Here is a 16,639-nt window from a genome sequence, read left to right as displayed (position 1 = left end):
TCTCAGGAACAATACCGCAGATCATTATACCCTGCTTTAATTAGATTATATGACATAGATATTAGGAACAATACTCCAGACTGCCAGGAGGCAACTTGGTCCATTGATTAGAGACTTTGGAATCAGGAAACACCATGGAAAGGAAGCATTATTCAGGAAACAATGCCTCCAGACTGTTTTAGATCCTCATGTCTAACTCAGACTGAGCACATACAGACAGCATCCAACCAACAATGCCTCCTGTGACACCAGTGAAAGTCAGTGCACACTGATCAGGAGGCCCTGGAACCCAGGAAAACCACCACGGAAATGAGTAGCCACTATCCGAGGAACGCGAGCTGAGAGCATGGAGCCAGGACACCGAGCAGAGTGCCACCAGAACCAGGAAAACCACGGAAACAGGAAGCACCATCCAGGAACAGAGCCCAGGAGTAATTAGTGGAGTCAGCAACACTGATCAGGAGGCCCTGAACCCAGGAAACCAACCAATGGAAAAATGGTGCCTAATTAATCAAGACTGAGAGTACCAGCGGAGTCATAATGGAGTGAGCCACCAACCCAGGAAACTGACGGAAACAGGGCCATTATCCAGGAACAATGCCTGATTGTTAGACTATGTTTAATTAGATTTGCGCTTATATAGATAACAATCCCACAACAATACTTCAGAGCATTAGTGGAAAGTTAGTACATTGATTAAAGGCTCTGGGAACCCATCAGGAAACACCATGCAACAGAAGTCCTATCCAGAACAACACCTCCAGACTGTCACACCTGCCCACCAGACTGATACGATTGCCAGATTACGTCAGGAACACCACCAGATCACTGGGATGCAACACAGCCACCTGATCAGAGTGCCCTGGAACCAGAAAACAATCTCACGGAAACAGGACTTCAACACCCCACATCATCAAGTTATGCAGCAACCCATAACACTGACTCAGATTTTGCCTGAATCAGACAATCACGGAAATAGGATCACCAGACTAACAGGAGTTCAAATTAATGCCTTTAATTAGAGGCTTTGGAATTAGGAAACCCCATGGAAATAGAAATTATTATTCAGGAATAATGAATCAGATTAGTAGAGGAAACTTAGGACATTTTTGAGAGGCTTTGGAATCAGGAAACCCCATGGAAATAGGAAGTATTATTCAGGAATAATACTTTAGAGTATTAGACTGTGTTTAATTGTATTTTATTTTTCACAGATATGTTTGTGAACTCATACTCTGTGATTATTAGAGGCAACTTGGTACAATAATTAGTGTCTTTGGAATCAGGAAACCCCATGGAAATAGAAATTATTATTCAGGAATAATGATTCAGATCATAAGACTGTGTTGAATTAGATTGTATGACATAGATATATCAGGAATAATATTTCCATCACAGAGGCAACTCAGTGCCACTAGATCAGGAGACTTGGAATCAGGAGACTATGCAAATAGGAAGCATTATTCAAGAATAATCGCTCTGGGATTGCTAGATCTATGCTTAATTAGATTATATTATATAGATAACATTCAACAATAATACCAGAGCATGCAGTGGAGTTAGCATTGATTGTAAAGGCTTGGAATCAGAAACACCCATGTAAATAGGAAGTCCTTATTCAGGAACAATACTGGAGATCATTTGGCACTTGCCTGACCAGATTATGCCGGACACAGATGGCTCGTGAACACTGTACCAGATCATTACAAACATAGCACACTGACTAGAGTGCCTTGAACCCAGAAAACACCATGGAAACAGGATTCCCATCATCACATCATTGCAAGCAACCTGGTACACTGACTGACGTTTGGAACCCAGATGCCAACAATCTGGAAAACAGAATCAATTCAGATCATTAGAGTTCCCAAACTAACGCTTCTAATTGTATATTTGAATCAGGGAAACCCCATGGAAACAGAAATCATTATCTCAGGAATACAAACCCAGATTTCAGTAGAGAAACTTATATTACCTTTTGAGGAGGCTTTGAACTGTGAAAGCCCTGGAAAAACAGGGAAGCATTATCCAGAACAATAATTTCGTGAGGCCAGGGACCGTGCCTAATCAGGATTGAGCATGACACAGACATGTCATGTGAACTCCATACCCAGATCATTAGAGGCAACACGGTACGCCAATTCAGTGTCCTTGGAACTCAGGAAACCCGCATGGAAATAAAAAACCATTATCCAGGAACAACGATCCGTGATCATCAGTAATCGGCCTTAATCAGACGTAGGCCTGTACAGATGGCGACCAGAACAACACTCAGATCATTAGAGCAAACCCTGGCGGCTACTGACCAGAGGTTCTTGGAACCCAGACAACTACTTTGAAAACAGGCTCAATAATTTCTAGATCATCTGAGTCAAATCATTTTCTCAGTCCTCAGAGGCTCTGAACTGTTCAGCTGGAAATAGGGAAGCGCCATTATCCAGAACAAGGGTTTAGGAGCACATGGGTTAGGACATTGAGTAGAGGCTGGCAATCAGGAAACACCATAAAAAATAGGAACCGTCACCTCAGGAACAATACTCAGATCATTAGATTGTGTCGCAATTAGACTGTACTATACAAACATAACTTCCAGAAACAATACCTGTGATTGGCGATCCCTGTTTCAATTCTAGATCATATGGCATGGTGATACGTTCTGTGTGGAATACCACCTCCAGATCATTGAGGCAACATACTCACACTGTCGATGGGTTCTGAACCCAGAAACCCCATGGAAATAGGAACCATTATCCAGGAAAAATGATCCAGATTTACCAGGATTCCTCATACTATACTAATACATAAGCTCAGGAACAACACCAGATCATTTGATACAAACTAGGCATAATACCAGAGGCTTTGGAATCAGGAAACCCCATGGAAACAGGAACCATTGTCTCAGAACAATACCAGATTATACTCTTTGCTTAATTAGATTGCGCTGCTACAGATATGTTAGGAATAATACCAGATTATTAGAGCAACTCATCCGATTGATCAGACACCCTGGAATCAGGAAACACCAGTGGAAAATGAGAATCCTGTTTATCTCGTGAACAATACTCACACACATATTTTGCTCACTCTTAGACTATACAACACAGATACGTCAGGAAGCACCACCTCAGACCCTAGAGCAACCTGGCACACTGATTGAGACTCCTGAACCTATGGGAAACACCATGGAAACAGGGTGCCAATTATCTCAGAACAAGACCTGAGAGCATTAGTGAAAGCCAGACCACTGAGCACAGCACTGAACCAGGAAACACCACGGAAATAAGCGCCTATCCGTGGAACAATGCCCAGACTGTCAGACCTCATGTCAATCAGGACTGCCTATACAGATAGCATCCAACCTCCAGAGCACCAGTGAAAGTTAGCACATTGATTAGAGGTTTGAATCAGGGTTAACTGCTTTTGGAAATAGGAAGTTACTCTGGGTCCGTGAATGTTGTTTTGAGGGCTATCAGGCAAGCTGCACACTGAGCAGTATGCACTGAACCCAGGAAACCACGGAAATGTGAAGCAATTATCCAGAACAACGCCAGACCGTTTCTAGGATCTGGGCTGCCTGAATCAGATCATACCATACAGACAAAGCATCCAACACCCTGTGACACTAGTGAGTCAGCACAGACTGATCAGGAGGCCTTGAACCCAGGAAACCCATGAAACAGTGAAGCAATTATCCTATGAACAAGACTGAGCACCAGCGGTCAGGAGACTGAGCAGAGGCACTGAACCCCAGGAAACACGGAAACAGTAGCCATCATCCAACGCCCAGACTGTTGGACCGAATTCCACACTTCATGGCCTACAGATAAAGATCTCAACAATACCAGATAATTAGTGGAAAGTACACTGATGAGGCTTGGAACGAGGAAAACACCATGGAAATAGGAAGTATTATTCAGGAATAAAGAGTTGAGAGTATTAGTGGAAAGTTAGGACATTGAGTAGAGGCACTGGGAACCCAAACACTGATGGAAACAGGTGCTTACTACTCCAGGAACAACACCTGTGATCATTAGACTTCTGTGCCTGAAACTAGACTCCAGACATAGAAACATAATCTCTGAACAACACCAGACTTCTGCTGATCCCTGTTTTAATCAGACCCATATGGCACAGACATGCCTGCAATCACCACTCAGATCATTGGAGGCAAATATTAGCACATTGTCTAGAGGGCTCCTAACTCGAAACCCCTGTGTCAGGAACCATTATCCAGGAAAAAAATGATCCAGATTAGATTTCTTATAATACATGACAGATACAAGTCAGAACAACAATTTGCATCATTTGGGCAAATTAGTATACTGAATAGAGGCTTTGGAATCAGGAACCCCATGGAAATAGGGAACCCATTGTCTGTGAACACACTGCAGATTATACCCTTCTGTTTAATTAGATTATAGCTATTGGTAGACAGGGATAGCCAGGAATACTACCTCGTGACTATTAGAGGCAACCCTGGGTCCGCCTGATTTAGAGGACTCCTGGAACTCAGGAAACACCATGGAAACAGGGAAGCTATTATCCTGTGAAATGCTCAGACTGTTAGACCATGCTCAATCAGGACTAAACTTACATAGACAGCGCATCCAAACAAACACACCCAGGAGCCACCAGTGAAAAGCCAGGCACACTGGATCAGAGGCTCTGGAACCCAGGAAACAACCACGGAAAACAGGAAACACTATCTGTGGAATGTCAGGAGAGCACTAGTCAGGACGCTGAGTAGATAGTTTCAAACTGTGTGAACACCATAAAAATAAACTGATACCTGGGAATAATACTTCAGATTATTAGATTGTGTTTAATTAGATTGTATTATATAAATATAATTTAGGAATAATACTTCAGATTATGATCCTTTGTTTAATTAGATTATATGGCATAGATATGTCAGGAATACTACTTCAGATTATTGGAGGCAACATAGTACATTGTTTAGAGGTTTTCGAATCAGGAAACCCCATGGAAATAGGAACTATTATTCAGGAAAAATGATTCATTATTAGATTTTGTTTATATTAGCATGACATAGATATATGAAGGAATAATACTTCAGATTATTTGAGGCAAATTAGTATACTGAATAGAGGCTTTGGAATCAGGAAACCCCATGGAAATAGGAACTATTGTTCAGGAATAATACTGCAGATTATTATACTTTGCTTAATTAGATTATATGACATAGATATGTTAGGAATAATACTTCAGATTATTAGAGGCAACTTGGTCCATTGATTAGAGACTTTGGAATCAGGAAACACCATGGAAATAGGAAATTATCCGTGAACAACACTCATATTGTCATATCTTGCTTCCTACTTAGATCATATAACATAGACATGCTCAGAACACCACCAGACCTTTTAGGAGTGCCAACCCAACATCCATCAGAGACACTGAACTGGAAACCAGCGTGGAACACACTATCCAGGAACAAGAGCTGAGAGCACTGAGTGGGAAACAGGACACTGATAGAGGCAATTGAATCCAGGAGAACCATGGAAAACAGTAAGCAATTATCCAGGAACCCAGACTGTCAGACCATGCCTAATCAGACTACCATATTAGACAGCATCCAACACCTCAGAGCATCAGTGGAAAGTTAGCACACTGACTAGTGGTTTTGGAATCAGGAAACCCATGAAATAGGGAAACATTATTCAGAACAAGAGCTGAGGAGCATTAGAAGTGAAAGCCAGGACACTGAGTAGAGCAAGCACTGAAACTGAAACACCATGGAAACAGGAAGCATTATCTCAGGAACAACGCCTCCAGACTGTCAGACCATGTTTTAATCAGGACTTCATACTACAAGCAGACAGCATCCCAACACCGTGACACCAGCGCTCAGCACACTGACCAGGAGGGCCCTGAACCCAGGAAACCAACCATGGAAACAGGAAGCATTATCCAGAACACAGCTGAGGAGCACAGGCGGAAACAGGCCACTGAGCAGGAGGCACTGAACCCAGGAAAACACCACGGAAAACAGGTGCCACTATCCAGTGACCAACGCCCAGACTGTCAGGACCCATGCTCAATCAGACTTCATAATTACAGATTACATCCAACAACAATACCCAGAGTTAATTAGTGGAAAGTTAGCACATTGATTATATGGAATCAGGGAAACACCATGGAAATAGGAAGCATTATCTTCAGTAATAAGAGCTGAGAGCATTGAGTGGAAAGCCAGGGACACTGAGCAGAGGCATTTGAACTCAGGAAACACCATGGAAACAGGGAAGCACAGTCCGTGAACAATGCCCAGATCACTGTCAGTAATCGCCTAATCACACTGATATCATATGATGCATCCAACAACACCAGACACCAGCGGAGTCAGCACACTGACTGATTCTGAACCCAGGAAACCAACTTCACGGAAACAGGAAACACTTATCCAGGAATGTGAGCCGAGGAGCACTAGTGAGTCAGCACACTGACTTCAGAGGCCTGAACCCAGTTCTCTACACCCCTTTACAGTTTCTCTACCCCCACTTTACAGTTTCTCTCTCCCCACTTTACAGTTTCTCTATCCCCACTTTACAGTTTCTCTATCCCCACTTTAGTTTCTCTATCCCTACTTTACAGTTTCTGTACCCCCACTTTACAGTTTCTGTACCTCTACTTTACAGTTTTTCTATCCCCACTTTACAGTTTCTCTATCCCCACTTTATAGTTTCTGTACCCCCACTTTACATTTTCTCTATCCCCACTTTACAGTTTTTCTTTCCCCACTTTAGTTGCTTTACCCATACTTTACAGTTTCTGTACCTCCACTTTACAGTTTCTGTACATCTACTTTACAGTTTTTGTATCCCCACTTTACAGTTTCTCTATCCCCACTTTAGTTTCTCTATCCCTCTTTACATTTTCTCTATCCCTACTTTACAGTTTCTCTACCCCCACTTTACAGTTTCTCTCTCCCCACTTTACAGTTTCTGTACCCCCACTTTACATTTTCTCTATCCCCACTTTAGTTTCTTTACCCCTACTTTACAGTTTCTGTACCCCCACTTTACAGTTTCTCTATCCCCACTTTAGTTTCTCTATCCCTCTTTACAGTTTCTCTATCCCTACTTTACAGTTTCTGTACCCCCACTTTACATTTTCTCTATCCCCACTTTACAGTTTCTGTATCCCCACTTTAGTTTCTCTATCCCCACTTTACATTTTCTGTACCCCCACTTTACAGTTTCTGTACCCCCACTTTACAGTTTCTCTATCCCCACTTTATAGTTTCTCTATCCCCACTTTGCAGTTTCTCTACCCCCACTTCACAGTTTCTCTACCCCCTCTTTACATTTTCTCTATCCCTACTTTACAGTTTCTCTACCCTCACTTTACAGTTTCTCTATCCCCACTTTACAGTTTCTCTATCCCCACTTTACAGTTTCTCTATCCCTCTTTACATTTTCTCTATCCCTACTTTAGCGTTTCTCTATCCCCACTTTACAGTTTTCACAGGCCCACTTTGCATTTTCTGTATCAGTTGGTCAGTTGAGTTGCCAGCCTGAAGAATAACCGAATGAGCAGAGATCAGGGAGCAGTAGACCTGGATTCTGGTTTGGGCTCTGCACCTCCCTGACAACCTTCTCCATGCCTTAATTTTCTCCTTTGTAATCTAGAAATCTCTCATCTGAAACTCATAACCTCTAAGGTTCCTTCCCTTTTGAAAACTCTGGAGTTTGCTCTAAAGACACCAAGGGGAGAGGTAATTTGTAGCTGAGCTTCCTATCTCACCTTTCAGAGGTCAACTTTCTTAGCTGGGGGATCAGGATCATTTCCCTAGCTGCCTTCTTCTAATGACTAGCCATAAGTGACGACCTTAGAACTTCATGCTGTTCCTTTCACCTGGACAGGCTCCTGTCTTCCCTGGCCCCCTTTGCATCTCAGCTTTTGCAAGAGCTCCTAATTTCCCTTTTCCCTCCATCCCTGCATCGCTAATGCCTTCTCTTGGAGATTACTTTTCCCTTCATTCTAAACATTCCTTGATGCACATTGACTTGAGAGCTCCTTGAGGGCAGGGTCCATGTTTTTGCTGTTCTTTCTGTCTGTAGCACAGTGCCAGGCACACAGTAGGCACACAAAAATCCTAACTGATTGACTAACTGACAGAACTTACCGAGATGTATTCTTCGATCTGCTGTCGGCCCAGGTCCACTGTGAAATCCTTACATGTTGTCCATTGTATGTTTTTCACTGGATTTTCTAAATCTGAAATTATTAGCTAATTAGTATGTTGCAGCCAAATAAGGGGGTAGGTGAGAGGTCCCTCCCTTGCCATTTTACCCACTCAATAAATATTTATTGCATAGCCTGACCCTCCAGGTTCACTACCTTCCAGTGTCTTAACTGCAGCATAAATGGCATCTTCTGTTATCTGGATAGATTTTTCCACTGTATTTGAGGAAAAGGAGCCTTTTTCCATTATCTTTAACCTGAAAGAAATTTAAGAAGTTGCCTTTTGCCTCTTACTTACCCTCATCGTTCACATTTGCTGAGAACCAAAGACGGATGTGGACACGTTGACTTCCATCAGTGAGGAAGGTTGTACCATGCCATGGTTCTAAAACTTAGGGGCATCCTGACCCCCTGTAACTCTCAACACACACCACCCTTCCAAGTGTCCTATGGCGTGAATTCAAATCTGTCTGGGTTTGAAAATCTTGCAGTTTCCCTTGAAATAACTAAAGACTCCTAAGGGTGACATCAAGGGCATTAAGACCCAAGATTAAAATAGAAAAATCTGGACATGAAATCTTGCAAAAATGAACGTTGAATTTCCTACCTGTGTGACTCTGGGCAAGTCACTTAACCTGAATTGCCTCAGCAAAAAAAAAAAAAAAAAAAAAAAAAAAAAATGTTGAAAACTATCATTATGTATATATTTGGAAAAATAAAATACTATTGAGGGGAAAAATACAGAGGATACAGGATAGTTCCCATCCACCAGCTCACTTCTTCAGAAACAGAGAGGCCTAGGAATTGTCCCATTTGATAGCTAGAGAAAGTGAAAACATAAACTCCTTATTTATTTATTTATTAAATTTTATATATAATTTATATGTATAACTTTTATAATTTAAATAATTATGAATTAGGAGAAAATCTGTATTATTTTTGCTCTTTCTGTTTCCCTTGCCAGGCACAAAATAAGCAACTTCCCTCTCCAAGTTACCAGTGCCCTCTTGATTTACAGATTGAATGGCCTTTTCTCAATCCTCATTATTCTTGACATCTCTGAAGCCTTGCCATTATGGAAACCCTCTCTTTCTCCCAAGAGAGACTTCCCTCTAGGTTTTTGTGCTGCTGTTCTCTCCCGCTGGGCACATAGTACATGCTTTATTGTAGAGGCCTGAAACTCTTGAGTCGATGCACTGAAGTTGGTTCGAGCACTTAGGGCTAATTACTGATTGGACAATACTCTAAGGGCATATGTTTAGAAAATGGGCCTTCCCACTATCCTGTGCTGGCTCGATGATTGGTGTGTACAGAGGATTGTAGGAGGGACTAGGGGGTGGAGTAAGACGAGCCAGAGTCACTTTGGCGGTAGATGTGGAAGAAGGAGGTCATGCAGATTCTACTTCCATCCAATTCAATCCTGCCTCTAAAGACCAAGAATAAAGACTAAGGACTTTTGCTTATCCTGACTCTGGCTGATTCTAAGGCATCTTGGGTGCTATCACGGTCATCACACTTTATAGTATTTTTATTCATTGATTGCTATTACTCCTTCTCACAGTATCTTTTGATAGGGCATAGTCATGCCCACTAATCATGGGAATCCCCCCAAACTCTGTTCTAGATCCTCTTCTGTCTTTTTTTCAGTATCTCACTTGTTGAGTTCTTTTGAAAAATGAATTAATTTATGCCATCAATAAGCAGATTAATTACAAGACAGCAGAATCTTTCATATTTTCGCTTGAAATATTTCTTTGTTCCTCAATGCAATTTTATTTTTCCAAATACACAAAGTTAAGTGTTCAACATTTATTTTTGTAAGATTTTGGGTTGTGGATTTTTCTCCCTTCCTCCCTTTCCTTCCCCCTCCCCAAGGCAGAATCCCTTGTTGATTTCATCGACTTCCTTGGATTTAATTGTCATTTCTAAGATGATTCCCAGAGCTACTCAGCTAGTACCAGCTTCTCTCTTGAGTTAGTGTCCCATCATCCAATGCCTCTCAGATGTCTTAAAGTAAAATCCCTGGGGCAGCTAGGTGGCCCAGTGGATAGAGCACTGGCCCTGAATTCAAATCCAGCCTGCAACGCTTAACACTTCCTAGCTGTGTGACTTTGGGCAAGTCAATTAACCCCAGTTGCCTCAAGAAGACCAAAAAAAGTGGAAGCCCCTCAAGTATAACATGCCCAAAACAGAATTCCCTGTCTTAATGGGTGTCAAACTCCTCTTCCCTGCCAAGTTTTCTCTTACTAGCCAGATCTCCGTGTTTCTCAAACTTGTCGTCATCCTCGGCCCCTTTCTCACACTCATCCCATACGTTCAGTTTGTTGTCAAGTCTGTTGTTCTCCCTTTCCACAACTCTCATGTACGTCTCCTTCTCTTCGGTTCTACATCTACCACCCCAGGTCATTCCCTCATTGCCTCTCCCCTGGACCTGTGCAATAGGCCTCTGATTGTGTTTTCCTGCCTCCAGTTTTGTCTGACTTTGAGCCAACTTCCTTCAGCCGCCAGTCATTTTCCTAAAGTGTCAGTGGCTCCCTATTACCCCCACCCAGGACCAAATGGCAAGCACCAGGTGAAGCCCTTCCCCACTTGACCCCATCCTACTTCTTTAAGCTTCTACCATATTACTCCCCTTTGACCACTGGACAGTTTAGCTACACCAACCAGTGGGTGGTTTCTGAGCTAAACACTCCGTCTCTCACCTTCATGCCTTTGCATTGTCTGGCCTACTATTTCCCTCTCATCCTCTTTATTTCCATAACTTCCTTCCAGATCCAGAGTTTTCCCTGGCCTCCTGAGGCTCCCCTCTGTGATTCCCTAACATCTACTCTATATGTATCTTGTCTTTGCCTGGTTATTTTCATGTCATCTCCTCTACTGGACTAAAAGCTTCTAGAAAGCAACTGTTTTTGCCTTTCTTTGTATCCCTAGTGTCTTGGAACACAGCAGGTTCCTCATTAATGTCTGCTGACTGACTGACTTAATAAACTGTTTTGTAAGGTTTTTTTGCTGAGGCAATTGGGGTTAAGTGACTTGCCCGGGGTCACACAGTCAGGAAGTGTGAAGTGTCTGAGGCCAGATTTGAACTTGGGTCCTCCTGACTTCAGGGCCGGTGCTCTAGAATTTATAAATTATTGTTGAATGAACAGAAGAGAAATTACTTTCTCAAAGTAACTTGTTCAAAAGACTGTTTCTCATCCATTTTGAGTCCCTGATGCTCATCTAAGAACAACTGACCTATCCACATTGGTGAGGAGTGAAAGGAGGAAACTGAGGTTCACATAGGGTAAATCCTTCCTCCAAAGTCAAACAGCTAAGAAAAGATAGAGGCCGGATTCAAATCCTAGGACTCAAAAGCAGAGCCCTTTCTCACACTGTATCTCTGCTTTTGAAGGGATATGGTATGATGCAGAGAGGATTACATTCGGAATCAGAGAGACATGGGCTCAAGTCCTGCCCGGTCATATAGTTGTCTGATCTAGAGCAAAATTACTTCAGGCTGAGCCTCAGTTCCCCACTATGTCAAATAGTAGCTGGCCTCTGACATCCTTCTAATTCTAGGATACTGTATATGACCTTAGGGAAACCACCTCCTTTTTCTGGGCCTCAGTTTTCCCCTCTGTCAAATCAGGGGGTTAGGATAGCTGGCCTCTGACGTCCTTCTAATTCTAGGATACTGTATGTAACCTTAGGGAAACCACCTCCTTTTTCTGGGCCTCAGTTTCCCCCTCTGTCAAATAAGGGGGTTAGAGGAGCTGGCCTCCGACATCCTTCTAATTCTAAGATCCTATATGTGACCTTAAGCTGGGCCTCAGTTTTCCCTTCTGTCAAATAAAGGGGTCGGATTAGATGGCCTCTAAAGTCCCTTCTAGCTCTAAACCAAGGGGCCCGTATTCTTCAACCCACATATGCAACATAGTAAGATATCAATTATGTTACTAAGTTACCATATTTTATATTAATATATTATAATGTCTCTAACAAATGCTTGGGGATTCAATGAGTCCATTTGTTTAACTATGGGAAGAACCCCAAAACTGAAAGAAGGAGTGTCGAGTTATCCCACCGTCTCTGCCTTCTCCTGGACATCCATCCATCCCCCTGAGGAAGCTAATTGTCAGGAGGGCAATCTCCCTTTCTCTACCTTTGTGGAGCCAGATCATTGAGATGGATGAAAAGGATGCTACATTTGACCTCACAAGACCCGGATTGAAATCGAGCAGGTGACTACGGCTCTCTGAACCTTGGTTTACTTCTCTCTAGAAGGAGAATAATAATCCGAGCCACCTACCTGGAAGGGGAGGGGGAGGTTGATGAGGAAGAAAGTCCTTTGGTAAATGGAACTTGTGGTGATTATTAACACGTCTTTAGCATTGAGTTCTACAAAGAGTTGCTGGAGTCCAGTAGTCTAGAAGATCGAGGGCCTCGGTGATGGTCTGCCAGGGCTCCACCCCTTGGGAAGAAAGCAGAAAGTCCAGTCATCCCTTCTGCCTCTCCCCATCGTGGTTTCGATACAGCACAATATGGATCAGCATAAGAAATTAAAGGGGAGCTTGGGGGGAGTTTTCCGGAAGTGTCAGACCATCCAAGGCCAGCAGACGACATAGAGCCTTATGTCCAAATACTTAACCCAGATTTTACCACAAGACACCACAAACAGCCTGTAAAGCAAAAGAAAAATTCCAATTTCTTCTCTGGTACAAAGGGAGGGCCAAAACATTTGGGGCAAATTTTCCAGATGGAGGCGGCATCCCTCTGACCAGCGTCGCCCTTGCCCTCCTCCCCACCTCCCACCTTGTGGAAGGGATAACTGTATTCCTTAGATCAAGGCAAGATGAAATGGTGAAGTCGATTCTGCGCCTTTTCGAATTGACCCTGTTTCCAATTGATTTTTGTCCTATCACGGGCCTAAGTCTGGCTCTTTGTCTCTGAACTTAGTACAAAACTCAGCTGGACTGTCATGAGGTAAGTTCAGAGATCCAGTTCTCCCGTTAATCAGTCTCCAAAACTATAAAAGGGAGCTGCCCCCCCCCTCATTTGGGGTCTTAGTTTTGCTGAGATCCTTTATTGGTAAGTTGATACTTTACTAATAAATTGACCTGAGTTCAAATATGTGCTCAGACACCTAACACATCCCAGCTGTGTGACTCTGGGCAAGCCACTGAACCCCAATCACCTCAGCAAAAAAGAAAAGAAAGAAAAGTTTAGTGGGCCACCAATTTCTTTCAGTTTCACAGAGATGACTTGTATCATTTTTTGGACTGGAGGAGGGACCAGATCTGAGATTTCACTGATGGAAGGAACAATTTCCAGTGTGGAAATTCCCTTCACAAATGCTAGTAGGCAGCTTTTCTGTAAGCAACGGTTCTAAAAGCTACCTCAGGCTCTGGAAGGCTAGTTGACTTGCCTACTGCCAGAGTGTCAGAAGAAATTATGGGCCCTGGCCTGTGGCACGAGGGGGCCTTCTTTACGTTGTTTGGAAGCATGAGTGAAAGCAAATGTCAGCGGGTTCTGCTGCGAACCGAAATTGGAGACAGGAAGGGTGGGGGGCAGCTCCCTTGATTTTCCATCTGGTTTCAAAATTCCCATTTCTCCCATCATGGCTGGAAATAACTTGGTCTAATGGTAAAAGCACAGGCCTGCAAGTTGGTAATTTCAAGTTCCAAATTTGGGTCTGCAACTGGACTACCCAGAAACCCCTTTCTGTTGCCTCGCTTTGCCTGTACATTGAATGGGGGCAACAGGGAATCTCCGTACCCATCGGCCATATTGAGTAGCTCTCTCAAATAACAAATCCTACAGAAAGCCCAGAGATCTTGTCGTAGGTTTATCACGCTATATCGATATTAAATTTTGGGAAACAAGAGAAAATTGAACATGAAAACATGTCATGAAAAGGGCAAGGAACTTGGGACGGAGAGAACTCAGTGCTATCCCTCCCTATATGACCTCAGACAAGTCCCCTTTCATCGCTGGGACCCAATGGAGCTACTTCCTAGGAAGTGCAGAGGCAGCGTGGTATCACGGAATAAGCACTTAAGAGGCAAAAGACCTGAGTTTGAATCTTGACTTTACTACTTCCTAGCTGTGTGACCTTGTGAGCACATCCTTTCCTCACCGTGGGCCTCAGTTTCCCTCTCTGTAAAATAAGGGGATTTGACGACAGGTTCTTAACATTTTTGTGTTCTGGATGAGCAACAGAGCCCTTCTTATAACTATGTTTTTGATAAAATATGTAGAACAAAAAAAGCCAATTAAGCCTGAAATCTAGCCAGCAAAAACATTTTAAGAAGCAGTTCCTGTATGGACATGTACACATATATTACATTTAACATATACTTTAACATATTTAACATGTATTGCTCCACCTGCCATCTCGGGGAGGCGGTGGGGGAAGGAGGGGAAAGTTGGAACAGAAGGTTTTGCAATTGTCAATGCTGAAAAATTACCCATGCATATATCTTGTAAATAAAAAGCTACAAAAAAAAAAAAAAGAAAAGAAAAAATTAAATTAAAAAAGTTGTTCCTGCTCCCTAGTTTCAGAACCCGCAGACGAGAAAATGTCTCGGTTCCTTCAGGCCCTGCTAGCCTGAGTCTTGGAAAGAGCCGTTGAGAGGTAATCAAAAGCAAAGGGCCGGCTTGTGTGTAGAGCGCTGAGGGGCCCGAGTGCCAAGTACACTCCGGACTCTTTGCTGCACTCTGGCCAGCTCTGGCCCTGCTGGAGGGAATCCGGGAGGGATGCTTTTGAAAAATTTACAATTGCAAGGGATAATGTTGTAAAGAAATTTTTTTCAAAATTAAAAAAATAAATAAAAAATATTTTAAAATATATTTTTAAAAAATCAGAAAAAAAAAGAAAAATGAAAAAGTTTGCTTCCAAAAAAAAAACAAAAAAAACAAAAAAAAAACTTACAATCAAGTCCAAGACCTCTCTGAGTGCACTAGAGAGTGATGGGCCAACGGCATCTTTCAGTCCCTTCAAAACTGACTTCAGCTCTTTGACAGCAGGATTCTTGCTGATTTTTTATCATGTACTTAGGAAATTTCTCCCTGGATCACAAAGAAAAGGTGAGTAGTCCCTGAGCTTACGAGCCCTGGAGATTTTTTACCGTAAGTGGTCACTGTCAAACACCAAAAACTCAGGCATGCCAACCCTTCTGAAGAAGGGACAAGAAAATGCACCTCCTTCCCTTCTTTGAAGAGATGTTGTATGGATAGGAAGGTGGGGGTGGGGTCTACTGGTGTGGAATGGCGCATACACCATCACACATAGCTGGTCATAGATGAGTTGTGTGGAACCGTTTTATTTTTCTCTTTCTTTTTTCATTCGTTGTCGCATGGGATGCTCTCTAGGGGAGGGATAGAAAAAGGGACACGCTCAAAAATTATAAGGCTAGGGAGTGGACCTGAGATTTCATGATTATAGGGGACTCCTAGGTGAGGAAACTCCTTCTATCAATGCAGGTAGGCACCTTCTCTGCAACTTCCTGTTCTAGCTGCTTAGAATATTGAGAGATAAGGTGACTCAACCAGAGTCATAGAGCCAGGAGAGGTGAGTTGGAACTCGAACCCAGGACTTCCTGACTTCTAGGCTATACCACTATACCACACTGCCTCTCACATTCAGGGACGAAGATGGTGACAAAATGAGGAAAGAAAACATTTTTTCAGACACATATACACAGATTAAAAAAAATTACAAAATTATCATGAAAAACAAATAAATGAGAATTCAATAGAAATCCGTTGGTGGTCAGTTGTGTGGGACTCTTCATAATCCCATTCGGGGTTTTCTTGGCAGAGATTCTGGAGTGGTTTGCCATTTCCTTCTCCGCTCATTTTACAGAGGAGGAAACTGAGGCAGAGTGAAATGACTTGCCAGGGTCACACAGCTCATGAGTGTCTGAGGCTGGATTGTAACTCAGATCCTCCTGACTCTGGGCCTGGCACTCTATTGAGCCAACTGGCTGCCCTCACAATGCCGATTATGTTTTCTGATCCATAAGTGCCCACTTGTGTGCAGAGTACAGAGGGAGCCAAGGGCCAAGCACTCTGGGCAATTTCCTACACTGTGGCCTGCTCGGGCCATGCTGGAGCCATACTGGGTAAAAATATCCGGGAGGGACACTTTTCTGTATCCCTCTCAGGTACAATTAAAAATAAAGTTCAACTTGACCCACCGGGAGGCTCATAGTAAGCCCTTTTACCCTGGAGGAGAGACCCAGAAACAAGAGGAACAAGGAAGAAAGCTTGCAATATAAGTAATAGATGAGTATATATAATATATTTTAGATATTATATAATATATAATTAATTATTCTATTATTCTATGTTCATTAAGTCAATATAATATATAAATAAATAATATAATAAATATGAATAAATTAATATGATATGTAATAAATGAATGTATTATAATTAATATTTATAA

At 42.5% G+C, this 16,639-nt stretch overlaps 1 protein-coding gene across 1 annotated transcript in view; it reads right to left on the bottom strand.

The window, feature by feature from the left end:
• The window catches only part of AKAP14 (A-kinase anchoring protein 14), a 50,637-nt gene that overhangs the window by 29,776 nt on the left and 4,222 nt on the right, over window positions 1–16,639 (bottom strand). The window contains exons 2-4 of the mRNA XM_023506917.2: window positions 12,500–12,661; window positions 8,365–8,465; window positions 8,150–8,241 (exon numbers count right to left, since the gene is read on the bottom strand). Of these exons, the coding sequence (XP_023362685.1) occupies window positions 8,150–8,241; window positions 8,365–8,455 (183 nt within the window). The 5' untranslated portion in view covers window positions 8,456–8,465; window positions 12,500–12,661. The remainder of the gene's footprint in view (window positions 1–8,149; window positions 8,242–8,364; window positions 8,466–12,499; window positions 12,662–16,639) is intronic.

Source organism: Sarcophilus harrisii, chromosome X (assembly GCF_902635505.1).
Source record: "Sarcophilus harrisii chromosome X, mSarHar1.11, whole genome shotgun sequence".
NCBI lineage: Eukaryota > Metazoa > Chordata > Mammalia > Dasyuromorphia > Dasyuridae > Sarcophilus > Sarcophilus harrisii.
Note: the sequence above shows the minus strand (reverse complement) of the source record. Positions and strands in the feature narration are given on the sequence as shown.